The sequence below is a fragment of the Falco biarmicus genome, chromosome 1 (genome assembly GCF_023638135.1).
Source record: "Falco biarmicus isolate bFalBia1 chromosome 1, bFalBia1.pri, whole genome shotgun sequence".
In the NCBI taxonomy this organism is placed as follows: Eukaryota; Metazoa; Chordata; class Aves; order Falconiformes; family Falconidae; genus Falco; species Falco biarmicus.
In genome coordinates this window covers 52238052-52260937 of record NC_079288.1, presented here as the reverse complement: position 1 = coordinate 52260937, position 22886 = coordinate 52238052, and the positions used below count along the sequence as shown (strand labels likewise).

Here is a 22886-nt window from a genome sequence, read left to right as displayed (position 1 = left end):
GTATAATTCTGTTTCTGGAGCGGTCACCTAAGACTAAGCACTTCCACTTAATTTTGAGCAAGCTTGAGTCAAAGAAGTCAAGTCTAACAGATATTTTTGCCCCGCCTTTACAAAATATAACTTCTGTATCCTTTCAAGATTTTGAACACACTAGCATACACGAAAAAGGAATAAACGGGCAGTGCTGAAGGAATAAATGGGCAGTGCTGAAGGAATAAACGGGCAGCAGTGGCACTTCTCTCTTTCTCCCCATCTGATTTAAATGGGCTTTCTCCCAAAGCTCCGAGTTCTGTGCTTTAAAAGCATGTTCCTTCAGTGAAGTCTCACAGCAACTGTAAATTCTCATTAGGCAAAACCAGGCATCAAGGTTAACACTGGGGTTTAACATTGTCTTCCCAATTGCTGCAGTATGCTACAAGAATATATTACTGAAATACAAATTTAACAATCGCTATACAACATAAATGCATATGAACTAACTTAACACAAGACTATCGTAAAAATGGCTTTTTTGAAATGATGAAAAAAGACCAGAAAGTAAGACCACAGCATTTGTTCTGAGGTTTCATTGTGCTGTCCCAAAACCAAGTTCTTCCAGCCCCTTGAACAAAGGACCTGCTAAATAAAAACATTAGATCATTAGATCTCCCTTTAGTACATGAGGTTGAGGGAGCAGTTGTGCTTATCTGAGTGGCTACGTTGGACATAAATTCAGGCTAGACAAAGATGAAGTCTGTTTTCCACAGGGAACTTTTTTTTTTTAATCCCAGGTAAACAAGTGAGTCATTTTCCACATGCCCAACTGTAACCCTGGCTCAGGAGGACATTCTGTATGAGTGGCTTTCTACAGTCGTTCCAGCAGGCGATGGGTGTGCTTTACAGGGCTTCGGCAGCTGCCACGTAGGATAATGGAAAAAACCATAATTTTATTAGAATAACAAACCCTGTAAGTGACTAATGCTACAGTTTAGAACAGCAACTCTTCAGATGTGGATCTCCAGATAAAATAACTGATGTTCAATTGCCTAAGCCTGTTCCAGTGGCTCAGTTTCCTCAACCCTATCAACCATCTCTGCCTGCATTGCCTACAGTAACTATTTTCTTTTTAGGGAACCAGGCAGGATTTTACTTACCTAAACTACATCTCCTTTTAGATTTCCTCCAGAGGTTAAGGAGGCTTGGTGTATCATGTAATCATTCCCATTTCATCACATAATAAAAGTCTCAGCACAAAATTCAAATTCAAACAAACGTCCTATCTAGTCATAACTGTGCCTTATGGTTCATTGCTCTAATTACAATGTATATGCCAAGAATATTTTGCAATGATTACTCAAGGCCATTAGCTTAGAAGAGTTCTTGGTTGCTGAGTGTTAGGCTGCCACTTTGGGATTTAGTTGATACCGGTGGTCTGACTCATACTTCTCAGTAATGCAGAAACTTCTAGACGCTACAGCACACACAGGATAAAATTTCCGCTCTTGGACCAAGTGTATCTTAAGCACCTGTCTTTATGAATCTATCTGGGTGACAACTGGCAACTTTTCAAACACAAGCTCTAATTTAACACTGCAAGATTACTTATCTTGATGTATTTCTTTTGGGGAAATTTCTGGACATGAAGGCTGAGCAAGTCAGATGACTAAAGCTTCCACTACTGCTGAAGTGTCCAGAGGAAAACATGATGATTCACAGAGAACATAGAAAAGGATGCAGGGGAATGCACAGATTTCAATTTAATTTAGTAATAAAAACCCTGTCTCAGGTCTGATACATAATGGGTAATCTTACTCTAAAGGACATTCTTACTAAAGTGATGGCCACAACCAGAATGACGTTATGGCATCATAAAGGTATGTAAGTTTAGGGATGTGAATGGAACAAAGTGATCTTTTATTCTTGCTTCAGGCTAAACCAGAGCCATTTTCTAAAGGCGACTGTGATTTGGTGACAATATCTTCCTTATAATGACTTCAGGTATAGTTAAAAAATTGTAGTTGTTGATGCAGTTATGCTGTCCATTGCTTGCTGCTGAAGCAGTGGAAATTTGTATTCCAGATGGCTGTAACTGCATTGTCCTTAGTTTGTACAGTCCAGTGCTTTAAGTCAGCTTTGGTCATGCTCTCTGCCAATGTCAATTACAATAACTATTTTGACTCCAAAAGTTCTAGATGAATTTTCACCATTTGGAGCTCAGACACATCACTTTTCAGCAAAGATGTATTACCCCTAAAGGTTTCTATTTCTTTCATTTTCTTGTATTAGTAAAGATTAACTACACCATGATACAACGCACTAGTCCTGTATTTTGAAATTACAACAATTATTTCAGCTTGGAAATGCCATAGTGTTCTTGATCTATCATGCTCTGATTCAAAGTGACCTCATTAAGTACCTTGCTTAACATACCATCCTTGCCTCTTTTTATGAAATATTGTTCAGTCACATCAGTAATGCTTTAAGCATAATGACTGAAATACTTATGGTCAATTGTCCACTAGAAAGCAAATCTCTTCTCAAGAGGGAAGAGGAAGCTTTCCAAACCATGACCTTATTTGCAAAGGATTGGAGCTTTCTTGGCAGAGCTATAGATAAAATCTACATAACACCTTTCCTCCATAGGACAATGACCATCATTCCTCTGCCTCCTGCATTATTCACCACCACACAGGAAAAGACAGGACTTAATATTTTCAATATTTTGTAGTTGAGTACTGTGATTACAATTACTTAGAGGCTCTCAAAAAAACAGTTTATTCAACATCTGCAACTAAAGATCAAATGAAGCTGTGGAAAACATCTTAATTCTTTGGATGCAAAGAGCTGCCTAAGATATTTAAAATACTTATGCAGATTGTTTGCCTGTCAATCTTTCTTGTAACTTGCTGGTTGCTGTGACTTAGAAGGAACAATGATGCTCTTCCCATTTTACAACCACATACAAACTTTCTTCCATATTCACTTTGCAGTGCAATTATATTTCCTTTGCACAACTATTATTTATAATTGTTTACACGAAATCATTCTCACTTCCACAGTGGCCAGACACAGAGAAAAAAATAGAAACATCCGAGTCTGGGTTATTGCTTTTCTTCAAAGCAAGGAGAAAGAGGTTACAATTTCAGCAGCCTACTCAAGAGGCAATGCCAGGTAAGAGTTTCAGGTACTTAGGGTTGGGGAATAGCAGACAATTAAAGAAGTGTAAATATTATATTTTTCCTATTTTCTGAAATGTTTGCCATTTCAGAGAAGACATGAGTACAGCAAAATAACTGATTCTCCCAATATGTGCAAAAAGCAATACAGGATGTACAAGGAGACCATGGAATTGTTTTGGCCACGGGCTACAGTTTGTTTTTTCTCCACTTTATTGCAGAGGGACAGGGAATCAGAATAATAAAACTGAGTTTTTAATCAAATGTAACAGCTTAGTAGTGCCTTTTAAACAAAGAGTTAATTTCTTGTTTGTTACCCTGATTATGTTTTGGGTATTTATTAATTCTTTGCATAGTCATAGCTAGAATTACATATTTTTAATATGCTCTCCTTGAAAGTATAAAGATTAAAGATTTAAAAAAATCAATCAGAAAATATTTATTAAAAAAATGTTTGCTTTTTCAAAATAAAACCACCTTTGTTTCATTAAGCATAACTTTATCAATCTCGTTAGCTGCAGGGAACAATGGGGTGTGTAATTAGAAGATCCCAGATCAACACCTGGCCCTGGGCTCATGTCAAAGGCTTAATTTCAATTTTTTTTGATCATAGGTCAGTTTACATGGCAAGAGGCCTGCTGGCAACAGATGGGTCGACCTGTCTTGAAGTGGGAAAAGGATCCTCGGTCAGGAGTTAGCAGGGCTCATTGACAGAGCTTTATACTAGATTTGAAGGGGGAAGGGAATCCAATCAAGCTCATTAAGGGATGATCCTGGGGGTGGCAGGCCAGGGTAGGAGCTGAGATCAGTAGCACAGCTGAAGTGCTGTTTTCTTATGGGCAAGAATCAGGGGAAGGTCAACAAGGAAGATATCCTGGTAGGAATCTGTTACAGACCACCCATCCAGGATGAAGAGGCAGATGAAACATTCTAGAAGCGGCTGGGAGAAGTCTCAAAATCACTAGTTCTATTCTCGTGGGGGACTTCACCAACCGGATTGTCCACTGGAAACACAACACAGCAGATAGGAAACAGTCTAGGAGGTTCCTGGACTGTGTGGAAGAGAACTGCCTGACACAGCTGGTCAGTGAGCCAGACGTCAGGGAAGGACTCAGGGGTGATCTGGACAGGCTGAAGCAATGGGCTGAGGCCAACTGTAAGAAGTTCACCAGGGAGAAGTGCCGGGTCCTGACCTTGGGTCACAACAACCCCACACAACACTACAGGCTGGGGAGAGTGGCTGGAAAGCTGCCTGGTGGGAAAGGCCCTGGGGGTGCTGGCTGGTGGCCAGATGAACATGAGCCAGCAGTGTGTCCAGGTGGCCAAGGAGGCCAACAGCAGCCTGGCTTGTGTCAGAAACAGTGTGGCCAGCAGGGCCAGGGCAGTGATTGTCCCCCTGTACTCGGCACTGATGAGGCTGCACCTCAAATTCTGTGTCCAGTTTTGGGCTCCTCACTCCAAGAAAGACATTGGGGTGCTGGAGCGTGTCCAGAGAAGGGCAACAAAGCTGGTGAAGGGTCTGGAGCTCAAGTCTTATGAGGAGCAGCTGAGGGAACCGGGGTTGTTAAGCCTAGAGAAGAGCAGACCTTGTTGCTTTCTACAGCTGCCTGAAAGGAGGTTGCAGGCAGGTGGGGGTAGGTCTCTTCTCCCAGATAACAAGCAACAGGACAGAGGAAACAGCCTCAAGTTACAGCAGGGGACATTTAGATTGGATATTAGGAAAAAAATATTCATTGAAAGGGTGGTCAAGCGTGAGAACAGGCTGCCCAGGGAGGTGGTGGAATCACCATCCCTGGAGGTATTTAAAACACATGTAGATATGGTGCTTAGGGACATGGTTTAGTGATGGACTTGGCAGTCCTGGGTTAATGGTTGGACTTGATGACCTCAAAGGTCTTTTCCAACCTAAATGATTCTGTGATTACTAAGATATATTCAGTTCATCCTATGTTTCCTCAGAAGACTTTTACATAATTTAGTTAAGCATAGGCATATCTAACATGCAAAACCCACTTTTCACTAGGGTCTAAAGTCCATCAAATATCCTACCGTACTTTGGAAACTACCTTCCCAAACACATCTACTGTGATTTCCAGCCTTTTCAGGTGGCCGCTCACAAAAGGTAGGTTATGCTCCTCACCAGTAATTCCTGCACCTGTCCTGTCCATTGAGGGACAGGCAGCACTCATGACTGGTTTCCACAGGTGTGAGAAGGAGACAGCACATCAAAATTTCCTATCATGTGAGACACATTAACATGTCTTAGACAACCTTAAATCTACACAGAGAAAGAGCCACACACCCACCAGCAAAGGACCATAAAGTAGGGGAGCTGCAGGGTGCTGCAAGGAGCACAAGCAGCAGGGAGGAAGGACAGCTGTGCTCCTGAGGGGCGCTGGGAGCAGACATGGTGCAATGAAGCAGAAGCAGCAGCCCATGGAGGGGACAAGTGGGACCTGGAACCACGTACGCACGCCCCACTGTTCTGGCCTGCATCCTCAGGAGATTCAGGCCTGGCTGGTTTCCTGAGGAGAACCTCCAGTACTCATGGCAATTCTGGGAACGTTATTTGACCCTCACAGAAACATTTGATTCCTACCAGTCCAGGAAGTGATTTTAATGGTGCATTTGACCACTGACAGCATAATCATATTGCTTATATTTACTCAAAGAACCTGCTTTAAAGAAATGGATATAAATTCTACCTTGTCTACATCTTACCTATCACTACAATGTTATGGTGGAAAGTATACTGTAATTCAGTTGATGGGTCTTTTGTTTTTCATCTGAGCTGGAATCACAGCTTTCAAAGCAATGTCATTCCAGAGCGCCACTGGGCATCCCTATACTCTCCGTATTACCCAGTGACACATGCTTACATAGTGCATCATCCCAATTATCCAGGAAACTGAAACAGCTCAATCATCTTTTATCAGGTTGTCCAAACAAGTCTGAAAAGCATTCATTTTTCACATTGCTGAAACATGCCTTACTGAATGGACTGTCAAAGCCGACACAAATCTTGCAGTGGGGTACCACCACCTACCAACCTGGCTGCATTAGAGAGCACACTTCGTGTCACCATGAAGGAGGCACCAAAAGTTATAGAGGTAAAACAACACTGTTGCTCTGAGGGAAAAAATGTCTTTGCTGAGATTTACCGAAATACCAAAAAAGATTAGATGGAGAGAGAGAAAAAGGAAAAGAAAAGCTGCAACTGAAATCAGTGAAACGTAATATATAATCAGCTTGGTTTGAACACTTGTTGAAAGGAATTAGGCAAGGCTGCAAGAGCCAAAAAGGAATACCAGTGTCTTCAGATATAACTATTACTTTTTTTACAACTTGAAGATCTCAGAGAGAAAACAGCTCCCAGATTTTGGAATATACTTACTGCAGGTAGCAAATATAAGACATATATGCACCAAAACCTTCCTAGATATCAAACAGAGTAATCTGTAGTAAGCAGTGCAGTACAGAATGTCATCAAAGCTATAATTCGCCCACATACCACCCTGTTTTCCATCAGTAAGCACCCACCTATTCACTGTGACTCCAAGGAACCTTCTCATGTATTTGAAGTTGAACTCATGCATATGAATTTTGCTCAGGTAAGTACAGTAGCAAGGTACAAGTTGTCACAGACAGAATATTGAAAAGACTCGCTACATCGGCCCATTCACGTAATTACCAGAAGAAAAATCTTGATTTCGTTTTTAAGAGTCTGAACTGCCAAATGCACTGTAGCATTTAGAATCATAGAATAGAATCACACAATAGTGTGGGTTGGAAGGGACCTTTAAAGATCACCTAGTACAATCCCCCTGCAATGAGCAGGGACATCTTCAGCTAGATCAGGTTGCTCAGAGACCCTCGAACCTGACCCTGAATGTTTCCAGGGATGGGGCATCTGCCACCTCCCTGGGTAACATGTTCCAGTGTTTCATCATCCTCATCACAAACAATTTCTTCCTTATATCTAAGTCTGAACCTACCCTCTTTTAGTTTAAAACCATTACTCCTTTTCCTACTATTTTCCTAGGATCTTCATCTGGAAATGTCCCCTAAAGATCAGGAAAATATTCCTGACATGGAAAACAGTTGGCAAATTAGTGTCTGCCTCACAACATAAGATCTGTAGCTCTAAAAACAATTTAACAGCAAGTATCTTAAAAAAAAATAAAAATCAAAACCTTAGACATGACAGCAGTTGAAGTACAAATGCACAAACCAGCTTTAAATTGGTCAGCTCAGAGGGCTACACGTTGTCACCACAACCCTGACCTGCAGGGCTGTCATATCCAAAGACACCAATCAAACAAAGTACATAAGCACCTGTTCAACTTTAAATCCCGTAAATTAAAAATGATGAGCCTAAAATTCACTGTACTTTTTTCAGGCACTAGTAGCACATGAATGGGTTCCTGTGTTGACACAAGAACAGCACACAGCAGCATTGTTTGCTCAGACATGTGTGTCTGAGAAACTTCTTTTTCCACACAGCCCCTGGCAGCGTGAGTTTTCAGTTGACAGCTTGGCCAGAAGCTGTTTTTAAGTTGTTTTTAAGCATAACATCCAGTTCTCTGGGCCATGCCTCCTTTCCCATGTTTTCTTGTAAAAACTTGAAATGGAAGGGAGGATTCCTCACGTCATTGCTTCATCCTGGCAGCTGATTTATTTATATTTGAATTCAGATACGAAGGACTAAGATTAGGACTATGCAAACAGAATACACTGTTCAAAATGTTCGAATTGTTTTAGCATCCAGGCACCTTCGAGAGCAACTGACTGATTTATCACTACAGCAACACAAAGAAGCCTTGATAACTTGAATTCTCAAGAGAGCATCAGGTTTTTAAGTCTTGCATTTCTACAAAAGAGAATAAAGATAATGCAACGTCCTAGACAAAGTACAGGGCCTGGAGGACAACGTCAGGAAGAGCTCACATTTCCCGGTTTTTGTCCTGACCTCACACTGACATTCAGACTATGTGTTTCTCTGTATCACAACCTGTTACGGAGTAGAAGGACAAAAACTGCAATGGGGTGCTCTTTCTCTTGCCAGCTGAGCCCTGAAAGCGTGCAGAAACCAGGAACTCTCAAGCGGTGTTCACGTATTAAAAATGGAGACATCCCCCTGTTCCATAATGCATATTCACAGAAGAGCAGTGAACCCCTTTTGTACCCTACCAGCCTTCAAGGCAATGCAGAACAATAGCCGAAGCACCTGGCAAGGATTTAATCTTCCTTCTGCAGGTGCTACAGCTTCACCAAACAGGTTCCTTCATGCTTCTCATGACAGGGATGAGGAAGAGGTAGGAGGTGGAGAAATTGGGAGTGGGGTTGCGCTTGGGAAGAAGGAAGGGGTGGGGAGCAGGTGTTTTTTAAGTTTTAGGTTTAGTTCTCATTGTCTTACTCTGATCTGAATGGTAATAAACTAATTTCCCCAAGTCAAGGCGGTTTTGCCCATGATGGTAATTGCTGAGTGATCTCTCCCTGCCCTTATCTCAACCTACGAGCATTTTGTTACATTTTCTGTCCCCTGTCCAGCTGAGATGGGGAGTGACAGAGCAGCTTTGGTGGGCGTCTGGTGTCCAGCCAGGGTCAAATCACCACAGCACTAAACAGTTTCCAAGACAAAATAACTTCAATAGTCAAATATTACACAATTCACATTAAAGGCTTTTTTTCTCTGCTCAGGCTTCGCAGATTCTTGTGTCCTGAAAGTCTTGGATATAATTCCACTGTGCTTTACAATATATATTTTTTTCTGTTACTTTTAACTGTTTAACATCATCTTATCATTAATATGTATTTTATCTGTTTTGGATTACACACTGCTTCCTAATGTGTTTTTAGAAAGCATTAGTTATTCTAAACATACTCCATCCAAGGCCCTGACGGCAGCAACTTCTCTTTACAAGATCTCAATGCCTGGCCACTGCTCAGCCCTCCAAGATGCACAGAAATTCAGGACACACAAGTCAAAACCATTCAGGTAAACAAAGATAAGCATAAAAATCAAAGCATCAATGTTATTTCCCATGAAGATAATTACAAATACCCGTAATTATAATTCACCTGTGTAGATTAGCCCATACGTGGATTTTGCACTCAAGTCAAAGGAATTCAACATGTGCCCAGGGTTCCTCTTGCTTGCTGTTTATACTGGAGACAGAGGACACTGGGATATTTAGACACCAGAATTGGGATCTGTTTTTCTTCCATTAAAAATGGATATGGGGAAAATGATCTACATGTAGAAAGCACAGGGTGAAATGAGGGAAGTGAAAGGTATGCTAATGTTTCACAACGCTTGAGGTTTCCTTGAAGCCATATGCTTTCACCTCCCCTACGATTCCTTTGAAGGTTTCTACAGTATTTCCTGAGTTCCCATTCTAACAGCACGCAACGGTTTTCCAGCAAGATGATTCCGTTTCATTTCCAATATACTTGTAAGAAATGTTGGTTTGAAGATACTGATGCAACAGTACTGTTTCATGTGAAGAAGTTCAGGTACATTTATCTGTTTAAGCACAAGCTTGTTTCTTTTGGAAAGAATTCCAGAGCCATAAGTCATATTTTTAGACATGAGAATTGGAAGAGTAGCAGAGGTTAGAGCATGTTTCTGAGACTTTTGGGTGTGGTAAGACAAGCACGATTTAAGTGTATGTGCTTAGAAGATATCACTACTCAGGTTGTAAAGAAAAAAAATAAAAAAACCAAGCACACCAGGGAGCAGATTAATATACTTGCTATTACCAATAAGGTGAAGGAAAAAAAAAATATCTAGGAGGCAGCATCATTCAGCTTTCAAGCACATGCTATACAGATCCAGGAGTTTCCTTACTTCGAATTCATACGGCATTACGAAATGCTGGAACTGCTGATAGTAGAGAAAAACCCAAATCAAACAATAGTGCAGGCTTGCCTTTTAGTGGAGAAAAGGAAAAGATATCCTATACCATTTGAACTAACCACAAAAATTATTCTGGATTTCAACACAGTATTTCGCAGACCATTGCCTTTCCAATCCCTTAGTATTCAGACAACCATATGACTGAAACACTAAAACAAATAGATGCTACCAGTATTTCAAACATTAAGTGATTGTAATAATACCTAGATGATAGGCAATATACTGTGTTAAATTTTAATTACAGGTAGACTGGATGGAATTGGTTTATCACTAGACTGAAAAATGCCAGTCAGGTACAGACTTAAGCCATAGGTCTGTACCAAGATCACATCCCATCCAATTTTATCTAATCCACAAGTGGTGTTTCTGGGATTTTTTGCAGGGGTGGGGGGATGTTTTAATTTTCTTACAGTAACAGGCATACAAGCTAGGACTTTATAGACAAGTTCAAAGCTGAATTTGTATACACCCAGCAAAGCAGAAAAATAAATGTAAATGGTAAGGACCAATAATGATGTCGTATTAATCCACTGTCATGTTTTTAATTACCTTCCACACCTTACAATGCACAGACCCGAAGTTTGTGTTGTGATAAAGCATTACTGTTATGCTTGCTTTCTTTTCGTGAAAAAAAATGTTCTCTTCATTCTCCAAGGACTCAATTGTTAAGCAATACCAAGTAGGATGGTGGTTTCAAGACAAATGGTACTGCACATGCTGTGATTATGGTTCTCATCTAATGCAAGATATCAAATTACAGTCTCTTTAATTAAATAGAATTTCCTTGGAAGACCACTACCACATTTCCAAAGATGCCATCATATCTCATACCACAGCAGTAAAACAGTCACTGAAAAATACTGAAATATCTAAGATGAGCAGAGCATTTAGGAATTATATTCTTTCTAAACATCAGCTACTGACTAGAAAAATGGTGCAAGAATGAAAGGACTATTTGAAGAAAAAGAATCGCTTTACTAAGCCTGTTAAAAAGTCAATTTCTCAGAGCATAAATGCCCATTCCCTCTAAATACCTCATTACCAAAAGCCTTGGAAAAAAAAAGGTAGGCTAATGAACAAAAGCAGCAGCCTAGCCTCAGGCCAATTCCTGCTTTTGGAAATGCCTGTGTAACCACTGATGAAACAGAAAGTAGGCATATGTGCATGTCCACCAGAAAGAATCTGGCCTGGTGTCTGAATTACACTTGTAAAAGATCTTGTTATTTGAATAACTCACTGTTTAGACAGATCAGGCATTATTGGCTGTTCTTTTTTCCTTGCATCCACTGTCGGCTCTACAGGGGTAAGTACTACAGCAGCACATGAGACTATTGACTGGTATGAGTCTTCCCGGCAAACTGTAAAGATAAAAAAAAAATAAATAATCTCAGTGTTAAAGGGTGAACTCAGTTTGTATTTTAAATATTTAAAGGAAAAAAAAATATAATCAATTCATACTGTGATAAACAAAAATGCAAACAATTAATCAGACTACACTGTGGTTACCTGCAATGAAAACCTAATTGTTTTTCATGTTTCCTAAAGTGCTTGCTTGGCACTTTTTTTTTCCCCCCCAACAGACTGACACTCCCATCATCATTTACTGTGTTTTACCTAGCACAAGATCAGATGTCAGTCTGCTCTAGCTCATTGGTGCATCTGCATCCTGAAAGGACTCATATTGCAATAAATGACATCAGAATATGACGCACTTGTTTCTCCTTTTTCATCACAAAACTGAAATGACTGGAAAGCATGGAAATTTTCAGACAAACCTCCCAAATTAAAAATACAGTCTTTGTAAGAACACAGATGTGAGAAAATCTGATTAGTGATTTTTTTTTTTTTTTCTTTAACTGTTACCTCCCACTTTAATACAAAAAGGCCAGACCCAAAAGTTCCAGGAGTGGCATCTGATATATTGATCCATGCTTTTCATTAATACAAATTACCTATGTATTACTGTGCTGGATGATATGACTTAGACAACACTTAGAGCTAGAGGAATGATCATGTATTTCAGCTGAGCATCTGGCTCAATTAGCACTAGTAAATGAATACCCAAAAGTTCCTGACCTCCAAACAGGCAACTGTATTTGTTAAAAGTTATACATATTCTAAATTCTTCTACTGATTTTGAAGACACAGATTTATTTCCTTTACAGCAAGGTGCACCTTTATGAGCCAAATAAAAGCTGGAATTAAGAGATAGCTGTATTGAACACAGCACAGCAGCTTCCTATATTATACATTTATGGTAAAATGTATCATATATAAACAAGAATATATGTGATGACTTATCTTTTAAGCAGTAAGACACATGGTATTTTATAAGTAAACCATACATAACTGTTTTCATAGAGTGTACACGTGCACATACTCAGTCAGTAACACAGCCTGTAAAACAGGGATGACCACGACAAATTCTCAGCAATTCAAAACCAGAAAGAACCTATTTTACAAGTACATACATGTACGCAAGATTATGACAGCTGGGAACACTGAACTGTGGCATTTATCTATCACTGGAAAACTTGTTTGTGAGGACTTTCCTAACTTCCATTCTCCACAGTCACGTGCCTCCGTGCTGCCCACAGGCAATGCACCTGTTGCAGAGCCTATGCTCCTCTTACAAGAGGAGCAAAGCTGAAGTAGAACTCCATCCATATCGCCTTGATTGGCTCAAGAACAACTAACTGTGGTGGTTTACCCTAAGCACTCCAATTACATTTCAGCGTGGATTCTGCACACATCAACAAGATACACTGCACGCCCAACAAACGCGCTGGAGCGGTAACTGGTGCTTTAAAACAGCTATAGAGTGGGTGTTAAGGAACAGGTCAGAGGACGGCTGTATGTTTCTACAAAGGTCAGAAAAGTGCAAAGGTATTTTTGTTTTCAGAGGAATTCTGAGCAGTTCAGTAAGCAGCAAAAATGGCTGGAGCACTAGCAGATTCTGGCAGGAAGAAAATCTTCCTGTGGAGTACACGTAATTAAGTTTATTGCATTTTAAGTTCTCCAGCATTGCTCATGCTTGTATTTTTAAATATTAACGTGCACACTGTGTTAAGACACATAAGATGGCCAATACTGAAACCTTACCTTTATTTTTCTTTGGAACCAGTGCTACTCAAGATCTTTGTCACTACCACAGACACCCATCTCCAAAACATGGTCATACCCTAAGAGAACTTGCTATATTGCCTACAGTTATACAAGTAGGATACACATTTTAGCTTCATGCATAACAAATTAAGGAGGGAATTAATGCAAAATACATTGAACTAAAGACATTGCATAAGAAAAAAAAAGTGATTTTTGTCCTACTATATTATGTGCAACCAGCAGACCATCAACTACCAAGGTGCCATTTGGTGGGCACCAATGTACAAAATAGCATCTTCTCATTACAACCAGCGACTGAATATGTGCAAATAAGAACATTTATGTCTATTTGACTCTTGATTTACAGTCAAAGAATTGTAAAAAGACAGGTTTGTCAAAGGGCAATACTGTTATTCAGTGCCTGAATTTTAAACCGAAATGCTGATAAAAATGCGTGAGTAAAGGATGAAGCAAATACATTTTTCTTTAAAAGACCTGTGGTAACCCTTGAATAACTAGTTATTACTTTAGAACCTGTAAAAGGTCTGGTGCCTATGGAAGCATCACAGGGCAGGATCATCCCTAGATCAGCCACTGTCCATCAGAGCAGTTACAAAGAAAGTTAAAAAACAGGAAATCACAAGCAACAAAGAAGACACTGCTAGTCTCCTACCCTTTACAGAAATTCCACGAATTAATAAAACTGTGAAACTGCTTTTGTTTAATAATTAATGCTATATAGGCATTGTATAACCCCCTAATTTACAGCTGAAGACAAACCCAGTAGTCATCCAGTGACCTGAGCTCACGGAATTTATTATCCTCCCATTCTAGACAGTGATACTGTCTGGCCTGGCTTTTGAAAACCACTACAATTCCTCCTTTTTATCTCATCTCTGTGCATGCAGTCAAAAGTCATTATGGGACACTATAATTAACTAAAATGTCATGAAACAGCAACAACACAGTAGCAAGTAATTTTCACCTATTGAAGTATATTCTTTTATTATCTGTTCATAACTTTCATTAAAATAATGAGAATGTGCTTGAATGTGGACTCTTTAGCAATGATGGGCACGGGCACTGTTTCACTTAAGGAGAATGTTTTCATTTCACTCTTCAGACTTCTCTTAGGTGTACCTTCTCTTCTGCACCTTCATTTTTAACATACAAGTGGCTTACATTACCCCCCAAAAAGCCCATTACCGATGTATACATATGGCACCCTTCGTGAATCCAAATCTGTTAGATCCTCGAAACACCAAACAGTTACACTAAGGGATTACCTCTTTTAACTTTAAGTCCTCTCACGTGTCCAACTTGCACTTTAACAAGCAGCAAGAATTTTACAAATTCAGCCTTACCACATGAATTGGTAAGGAAAATAGAGAAAAGCAGAATTTTCAGTAATCTAATTTGGTGTTTGAAAAAGCCAATGTAAACAGCTGCCCCAGCCAATTACATTATTCCTGACGTGAGTGTGCAAGTTAATCCCATGCTCACCACCTTAAGGGCCCAGCCATTCAGCCAGTTTCCAACCCACCTCACTCTGCTCATCCAGCACATACATCAACGGTTTGTCTGTGAGGATCTTACAGGAAACAGTGTCAAAAGCCTTACTGAAGTCATGCCATACAATATCCACTGCTCCAATAAAGAAACCAATAAAGAAAATTTTCCCATCTATCTGCTACATGTTTACAATGGCACACAAACATTAAGTACATGTTGTAGGTAGAAGTTCATTATCACACTTGCTGTTGCATACCTCCACAAGTGTGGAAAAAACTCCAAAAGCATCAGCATCAAGGGAAACAATCAGCTAATTTTATACTACATGTAGCAAATTCTTTAAGTTCTAATAGTATCTCAGAATGTGTTATGCATGGAATACCTTCTGAAAAGAATGAGTAATTTGCAGTGAGGTGGTATTTTTCAGTACCATTACATCTCCTTTATTCACAACTCAACCATTACACGAACTAGCTAATCAATGTAGTGAAATAATACAATTGGAGGAACATCTTTGCTATGTATTAATATTAAAGAAACATGTTCTTATTGAAATAAGAGACTACACATACCAACTACAATTCATATAAAGGATAACTCTACAGAAAGATAAAACAGTCTAACTTCATATAATACTATTATAAAAAAACTGTACTGCTTTTCAAGTTGTACAATTTCTCCCCAGATTCTTCAGTTTCTACTTTGATGATGCATAGTTTGTTTTCTTACACTGCCAAGTGTTTTAAAAATACCCTATATATTTATCACTAGGAGTGCTGGCTTGGACTTACCCTAGTTCACTACAAGCAGCCCCAGAACAGATCTCTATAGCTAGAGAAGAAAAACATTAGCTTTTGTTTTCTTTGCTGTTTCTTACAAGAACAATGAGAGTGACTAATTAAACAGTTTTATTCTACTTTGAACCAACCAGTGAAAAAAATTTAATTCCCTAAATAATAGGACAGTAGGAAGCCTTCAGCAGCTACTGAATAGAATGTATCTCTCTGGAGAATAAAAAGATTTTTAAGCTCTAGGGCTGTCATTTACAGCATCTATTTCAAACAGTGTTAATTGTACACATTTTTCCCTTTTTTCGGTTTGTGGGTTTGTTTGTGTTTTTTTTTTTAATAGAAAAGAAAGAAAATCTAGTTATCACCACTCACTATTAAAATAAAAACCTCCCTTGACACAAGATGCAAATGATGGTTAGATGAAATTAGCAGCAAGTACTACCTGCTTAGAGAAAACAGAAGGGAAATGTTCATATGCAGTGTGCAATGAAGCATAAGGGATTCATGACAGAGGAAGACAAAAACAGTGAAGTATTTCTGGATTTCAAAAAGCTGAGCACTTACTCGGTGTACAATTATAAGTACTTACACTTGTGCTTATAAAGTTTAAAATAAACAGCTCCCATTCTTCAAGAAACACACCAAGTCTGGAAACAACTACTGTTTTATACCAAAAAACCTTCTGCTTTGGTAAAAAATGAGGCAGCCAGCCAGGAGCATGGAAGATGCTAAGTACTTTCCCCTGAAATATCTTCCAGCTGCCACCGCAGGAGGCAGGGGACTGAAGCACGGCAGGGAGCAATGTCCAGATCCCTAGCAGCCAATTACATATTCCTTTTACTAATGAAGGCCAGCAGATACGTTTTAATTACTCCAGAGCACCAATTCTCAGTGCAGGCATTTACATTTTGGCACACTGTTTCCTAAAGGTGGCTCTGCCATGAGCAGGCACCCTGAGGTGCTCTTGAGCAAAGGACAAGGAAGAGCTGCAAGATATGCAAGCCATATGCAGGTTCTTCGAGAAAAGCAGCACAGGACAAAGAACTGTTACACGAGGACAGAGAGTTTTTGCTTAAAAAAACCCCAATCCACAATGCAAAAGCCAACCAACCAACCAAAAAGGAATAGAGGATCTACTGTAAATTCCTTTAGTAAATTGGTCTAGTTTTGAGGACAAGAGCTGAGGAAATAGAAATAACCACTCCAAACGTGCAATTCAAGCTATTTACAGGAAGCCTGCTGACACTAGAAATAGTTTACAAGAGAGGATCTTGAAATCTAGTCATTAATTCTGTCATGTGCAGTAGGAACAGTGGTTAATCGCTGTGCTAACCTCTTCCTCACAGCATCGGCACGTCCTCCAATATTCTTGGTCCATTCGGTGTGCTCAGACAAGAATCACTGTTCAGACCTGTCCATCAACCCCAAACATCACCTGCATGAAACACTTCAGCAAAACCAAGTGTATGATTTCAGTTCCACACCCTCTTTCTCAGCCCCAGAAATACAAAGTCTTTAAATACTTTGTTATTAAACCCTAAAGCCCAAGCAGACTTTGAGGCTCTTTAAAACAGAACCTCAAGGTACTCTGCATGAAAGCCAATTTTGCCCATCCACTTAAAAAAACCCCACCATCCTAATATTAAAAAGTAATAAAAAAGGTGCTTTTGATTCCAGACTTGATGATAGTCTTTGGGGAAAAAAGAAAACTAAATGGATCTCTATTTTATTATTAGTTCAACAGTTATTCCAGGGCCTCTTGTCCCTTAAAACCAGCTACGTTTCACAATATTGGTCAAATGAATACTTAAGAGAATGAGACTATACGAACGCTCACAGTCCCCAAAGGGTTTGCTGTAATAATTCTGCAATAAAACCACAGGCCCAATTCTTAAACACAGCATAGTCACAATCAGAAATTTTGTAACAGCAACAATTACAGGCCCATTATGGGCAAAATGAATTACTTTCTATCGGGTTCTTCTGTTTCCTAGCTCTTCTGTAGTATTCAGGAAGAGCAGCACACACATATCTGCTTTGTGCCACCCACACCGGTACCCAGTGGGGAAGGGGACATAACCTGGCGTTAGGCAGGAGCCAGGGAATCCTTCTAACACACCAGCAGCTCTGCACCCTCGCTTTTGTATCCTAAGCCCGTTTGCTGTCACAAGCCACTGCGATAATATGGTAATAGCAACGCATGAAATTTGCACCTACTGACTCGTACTCTATGTATAATAAATCAAACTGTAAGAAGCAGCATTCGCTGCTTACTTAATGTTAATGCTTGATGGAATGCTGCCGGTAGCATTGATACTGAATGGAAGGGTATGCCCTGATCACCTAAGGACCCTACAGACACAGCAAATGATGGAAACACTGACTGTTAAAATAATCACCTAGATAACGCTGACACTGGTGGCCCAGTTCTTGCACATTTTGACAGAACAACTGTACTTTGCTCTCTCGCAAGGACAGGGCAGCGCCTTAAATCCTGCTCAGTCTTCTCAAGCAGCCTCTCCGGTTCACGACGACTCACAGACTTGCTTTGTTGTGTCTGTATTTGCTAATCCCTCATGGATTTTATGAATTTGTTCGGTTACTTTCATCCTTGTGCAAACTTGTAGCATCTGCAACTCCTGTGGAGTTTCAAAGCTGAGCTATAGGTTACATGAAGAAATACTCCTATTAGTGCACTTTAAACTTGCCACCGGCTAGTTTCATTTGACTCCCCCAATTTTAGTACTGGAAAAGACAATGCACAATTCCCCCTTCACTTTCCACTCACAGTTTTACAGACTTCTTTTGAATGCTTTGCCAGTCATGTTTTTTACAGGCTGCAGAATCTGCCTTTGCTCCTGTATGAAACCTCTTTCCTTTCTCTGGCCACCCTGCTAACCTCTCCATAAACAACTGCTCCTTGTTGCAATTCCTGCAATGATGGATCACTGTAGCAATACCAGGGGAAACTATAACTGCAATCACAGAAAGTTTTTCAGCTCTAACTACTGTACATCTAAAATAATCTAAGTATAACTATTTATGCTTCAGGCTGCTTCTAAAATACTTCTTATTCACAGTGAACTACTGAAAGCAAATACTGTTCCAAGCAGCCTGCACAGGATTTGAAAAAACAACTTTTTAAAATAAATGCATATTCCATACCCAGTAGTAGGCTTTGCTTCTCAATATCAAAAAAACATCTTTTTAGTGTTAACATTAGGACTTTCAAAATAACAACTGACTTTCATTAGCTTTTGGCAACGCTGTTGGTCAGGATGATGTCACAGGCTTGTATTTTTAGCACTGTAGGGCTGTAACTTGTTTTGTGATGTGGATGTGAATAAAAAACACACGCATGACGGAAAGGTTACGATGACAGACTAATGATCTGAGCCCCAGTAATCACGTCTAATTCTGCCAAACTGCAGGAAGCGTCATAACTGAATGGCACGAATACCCATTAGAATAAAAAGTGCAGGTTTAGTCATTTGGTCTAGGAGGCACAGTAATAATCACCATGATGCCCATATAAGTGCAGCAAGTTTAATCACGGAGGCTTTGAAGATAACTGGTGAAATTAACTTAGCACAGAAAACACCCACGGTAGGTTCACGGGGCAGAGGAGGCTCACCCAGACCTCCCCTACCAGCACCGCATCTGCCGTCCTTGGCTTGTACGCAAGCCTGAGCTCTCAGACCCCTGGGTCCTCCTGGCTTACCAATAAAGCCATAACGTGCAAGGCTGCCAGCAGGAGCACTCACCAGGCAGCAATAAAGAAAAACACCACAGTCCCGGGTGATGGAATAAAACAGAACAGCCAAAACCTCCACTTTTCCAGTGAGAATGCAAAAGGTGTTACTGAAAGTGCTGATTTCAGATGGCAGCATAAAGCCACCCCCTGGTAAGAGCCACAAGGCACCAGAAAGTGGGGAACACTCATCCCTCCTCCGAAAGGACACAGAGGAAATCCCAGCAGGGATTTCACCAGCCACAAGAGCTGGGTGCCTCCAAATTAGCTTTTCAGCCAATGGAAAAACAATTCTTTTAGCTCTGGTTTTGATCATGTTTGGGTTTCTATTTAAGCTGTGTGATGTCTTCAAGAAAAGGAGAGAAATGGGAGCAACTGTGACACTGGCATTTTAAAAGGAGAAATGTAAGAAGAGCTGCAGGGCATTTCTGTAGGCACAATACATGCCCCTGAAGGAATGACTACTCTAACAACAATATCCTCAACTCTTACCGCAAGTAAAACTGTCAAAACTCAACAGCAAGTGTTTTCACAAACATAGTCTCCTGGCTTCAACTATTATTCTTGGTCTAGCTGAAATAAAGACTGGCAGGCAAGCAAGATTAATTTATTGTTGTTTATATTGAATGGCTGTAGTCACAAGAAATTAATTTAAACAATTAATACACAGATAAGCCTCCAAAAGCATATTTTCCCAAGAGAAATTATTAAATAAAATCACAATGTCAGCTCTCCCTGCATTTTCTAACAACAAAAGCTCGCCAGGAAAATTATGGGAGGTATTTTTGTTTTGCAAGAGTATGAGGCTGTTCAGCTTTCTATTATAAATGTATTGGCACCTGCTAGCAGGAACACAAGGTACAGCTGCCAGTAAGAGCTGTATGTCTTCTCAGTTGCAGAATGACAGCCTTTGTCAACCTCAGTGACAAGAAACCCAGTGAGCAGCACCTGCAGCAGCACATTTGTCATAACTATTCCTGACTCATACCTTCTTTCACGAAGTCACTCATATACCATGTATTAGAAATTCACACCAGATATTAAAACAATTAGAGCACCCATTACAGAAATGCCTGCCCTCTCTTTTCTCAGGGAACACATCTTCCATATTTATTACAAAGAGCAAACAATGTATTTCACACCTTTGCTGTCTGTAAGGTGGGTGGTTTCTCTCTCTCTCTTTTTCCTTTAAGAAAACAATCTCAAGGGAATTTTGTTGTCATTGGTTTTGTGTAGTGATTAAAACTGGCCCCCTCCCCCCCCCCCCCCCGAACCTTGCTTAGTTAATAACTTCAATATTTACCCATGTCCCTTGAGAAATGTCAAGATCACTATGCGCTTAACTGGTATCGAGGATTGGTTTCGTTTTTCTTAGGGCTAAAATCATATAAAATGAGTTTTCTGGTACTATTTAATAAGTCTAACAACAACACTTACCAAATACAATCACTCTTTTTTGAAAATAAAAAAATACATACTTGGGAAAGTCAGTTCACTTTATTTTTCAAGAGTCTGTCTGGTGTGGTTACAGACCTTTCCAAGGCTAAAGCTGCAGCCTGGTCCTCACACTCATACAGGATCCTGCAGGAAGGCAAGTTCAATGCAAATATCTCCACAGTCACTTAATCTTGCGTACGAGCAACCAGCTGAGTGCTGTAGTGTGACCACAAAGCAGTGGGTAAATGAGGAAAGGTGGTACAGCATCACCCACAGCCTTACTACTCGGTACTCCAGCAGCAGAGGATCAGGCCAGCAGCGTTATCATCATCTATTGATACAGCTCTGAACCAAGAGGGGAAACAGCGAGGCTCTAAGGACCAGCAGGTTAAATCCTGAGATGAGAGAGAATATACCACACCTTTCTCCCATGGGGGCATCTGTGAGTAGGCACCAGCTAAACCTGCGTGTGAAGAAAGAGCACTTGTATATCCACAGGACTGGAAAGGGAAGACTCTTCACTTGTATGCTGTGATAGAAACCAAAAGATGGACTCCAGAAGACAACCAGGGTAAGAATGTCCTAGGCTGCTCACACAGCTTTTCATGCAATACCAGGGAAATGGTGTTCACAAGTTAGCTAGGTGACAAGACAGGTCAGGGGCAGCTGTGGAAAGGGAATGGTACAAAGCCTCCTGTGCCAATGAAGAAAATTGGGAAACAGAATATGACCGTCCATTTGTCAAGTCTGCACTTTTAAAACTCTGCTCATTTACACAGCTTGCAGATTTTGCTATGCTTTATGTCTGTTGCATATTATTTACCATACTTCAAGGCCAAATGTGGTCATCTGATCTGACACGTGGCACAGGTACATACTGTGGTTCCTCCAAAAGTTCAATAATATAGTCCTGATGCAAAACTTTGAAGAGTAGAGGTCACTGATGTACCAGAATCTTCAGTGATTTGCTCACTTTTTCCAATTAATAGTCAAAATAACAGCATAATTTTTCCAATTGATTTTCATAAGTACAGACTCCTAGCCAAACATCTACGCTTTTAGATAAAGCATATGCCAAGTAAAATATATGCATCTGTCTGAAAAGCAATAAACTGATTGATCATTATGCTGATATTTTTTCACGCTTCCTCTAAAAGTCTCAAATATTTTTTTTTAAAAAAAAATCATTAAGGCTTGAAATCTAACCAAGTTTTGAGGGCAATGTATTTTACTCTAAAGGCAAATAAACTGAAATAGGAATAGATTATGCTTGGCAAGGAGGGTCAGGGTCAAAGTGACAGGCAGGTCAGGCAAGCTTAGGGGTCCTGAAGAGCCATTAAACTGGATGAGCCTAACAAACAGTGTTTGAATGGAGCTCTGTGCAGCATTATACCCCTAGAAAAAAAGAATGCAGACTAGCACTATGCCTCTGAAGTGAAGTTTTGGTTCAAAAACCAGCAACTCCATGTGCTGCTTCTGCAAAAGCATCCAACGCAAGCCTTGGCTGTACAAAAAATGAATTGGTGACTCAGAAGACACTGAAGTCAGGCTCAACTTAGTTACAACCTTGCCTTCTCAGAAAGATGACCAAAGGGTGCATTCATTATGCTGTATGCAATCCTGTACTGGAGAAAACCCCAGACCTCCCTAAACAAACAGACAAAGGTGTAACAGAAGTCAAATTGCAGCTGTAAGAGCACTTAAACTATTGGGGGGAAAAAAACCAAACAAAACTAAACATAAAATTGGTGGCTGTCTGTCTTTAGACATAAGACCAATACCTTTCTGAAAGACGTGTGTTAATCAAGTATATATTTTAATGTTCATTACAAGCAAATCTGTGCAAAGTATAATCACTTTGCTACTTAGGAGACCAGACTTGATGAATTGATGCCTCTATCTAACTGTGAAAGTCACAAAAGCGGGTTGCTCAAGGTCACACTACAAGGATGCAACACAGATGCTTCAGTTACCCTGACCTATAAACCAGTGGTTTTCATTGTATGAGCCATCGTGGCAAGCAAAATAACATTAGCATATACAGAAGTATTTTGGAGGCTGGTTTCCTTAATAAAGTTATCTAAATCATTTTCCTCTTCCTGCAATTTTCAAATCCGATACTGAAATTTATATTGCAGTCCCACCGAGTTAAATGGAGTGACAGAAGAATCAATTACAGAAAAATTAGATATAAAACTACACGGTCTTAATTTTTT

The 22886-nt window shown here is 40.0% G+C and overlaps 1 protein-coding gene across 5 annotated transcripts in view; it reads right to left on the bottom strand.

Annotated features, from left to right (window-relative positions):
• The window catches only part of CCSER1 (coiled-coil serine rich protein 1), a 709724-nt gene that overhangs the window by 522831 nt on the left and 164007 nt on the right, over nt 1-22886 (bottom strand). For all 5 annotated transcript variants that reach the window (XM_056332770.1, XM_056332760.1, XM_056332788.1 and 2 more), the window contains exon 5: nt 11312-11432. In XM_056332770.1, the coding sequence (XP_056188745.1) occupies nt 11312-11432 (121 nt within the window). The remainder of the gene's footprint in view (nt 1-11311; nt 11433-22886) is intronic.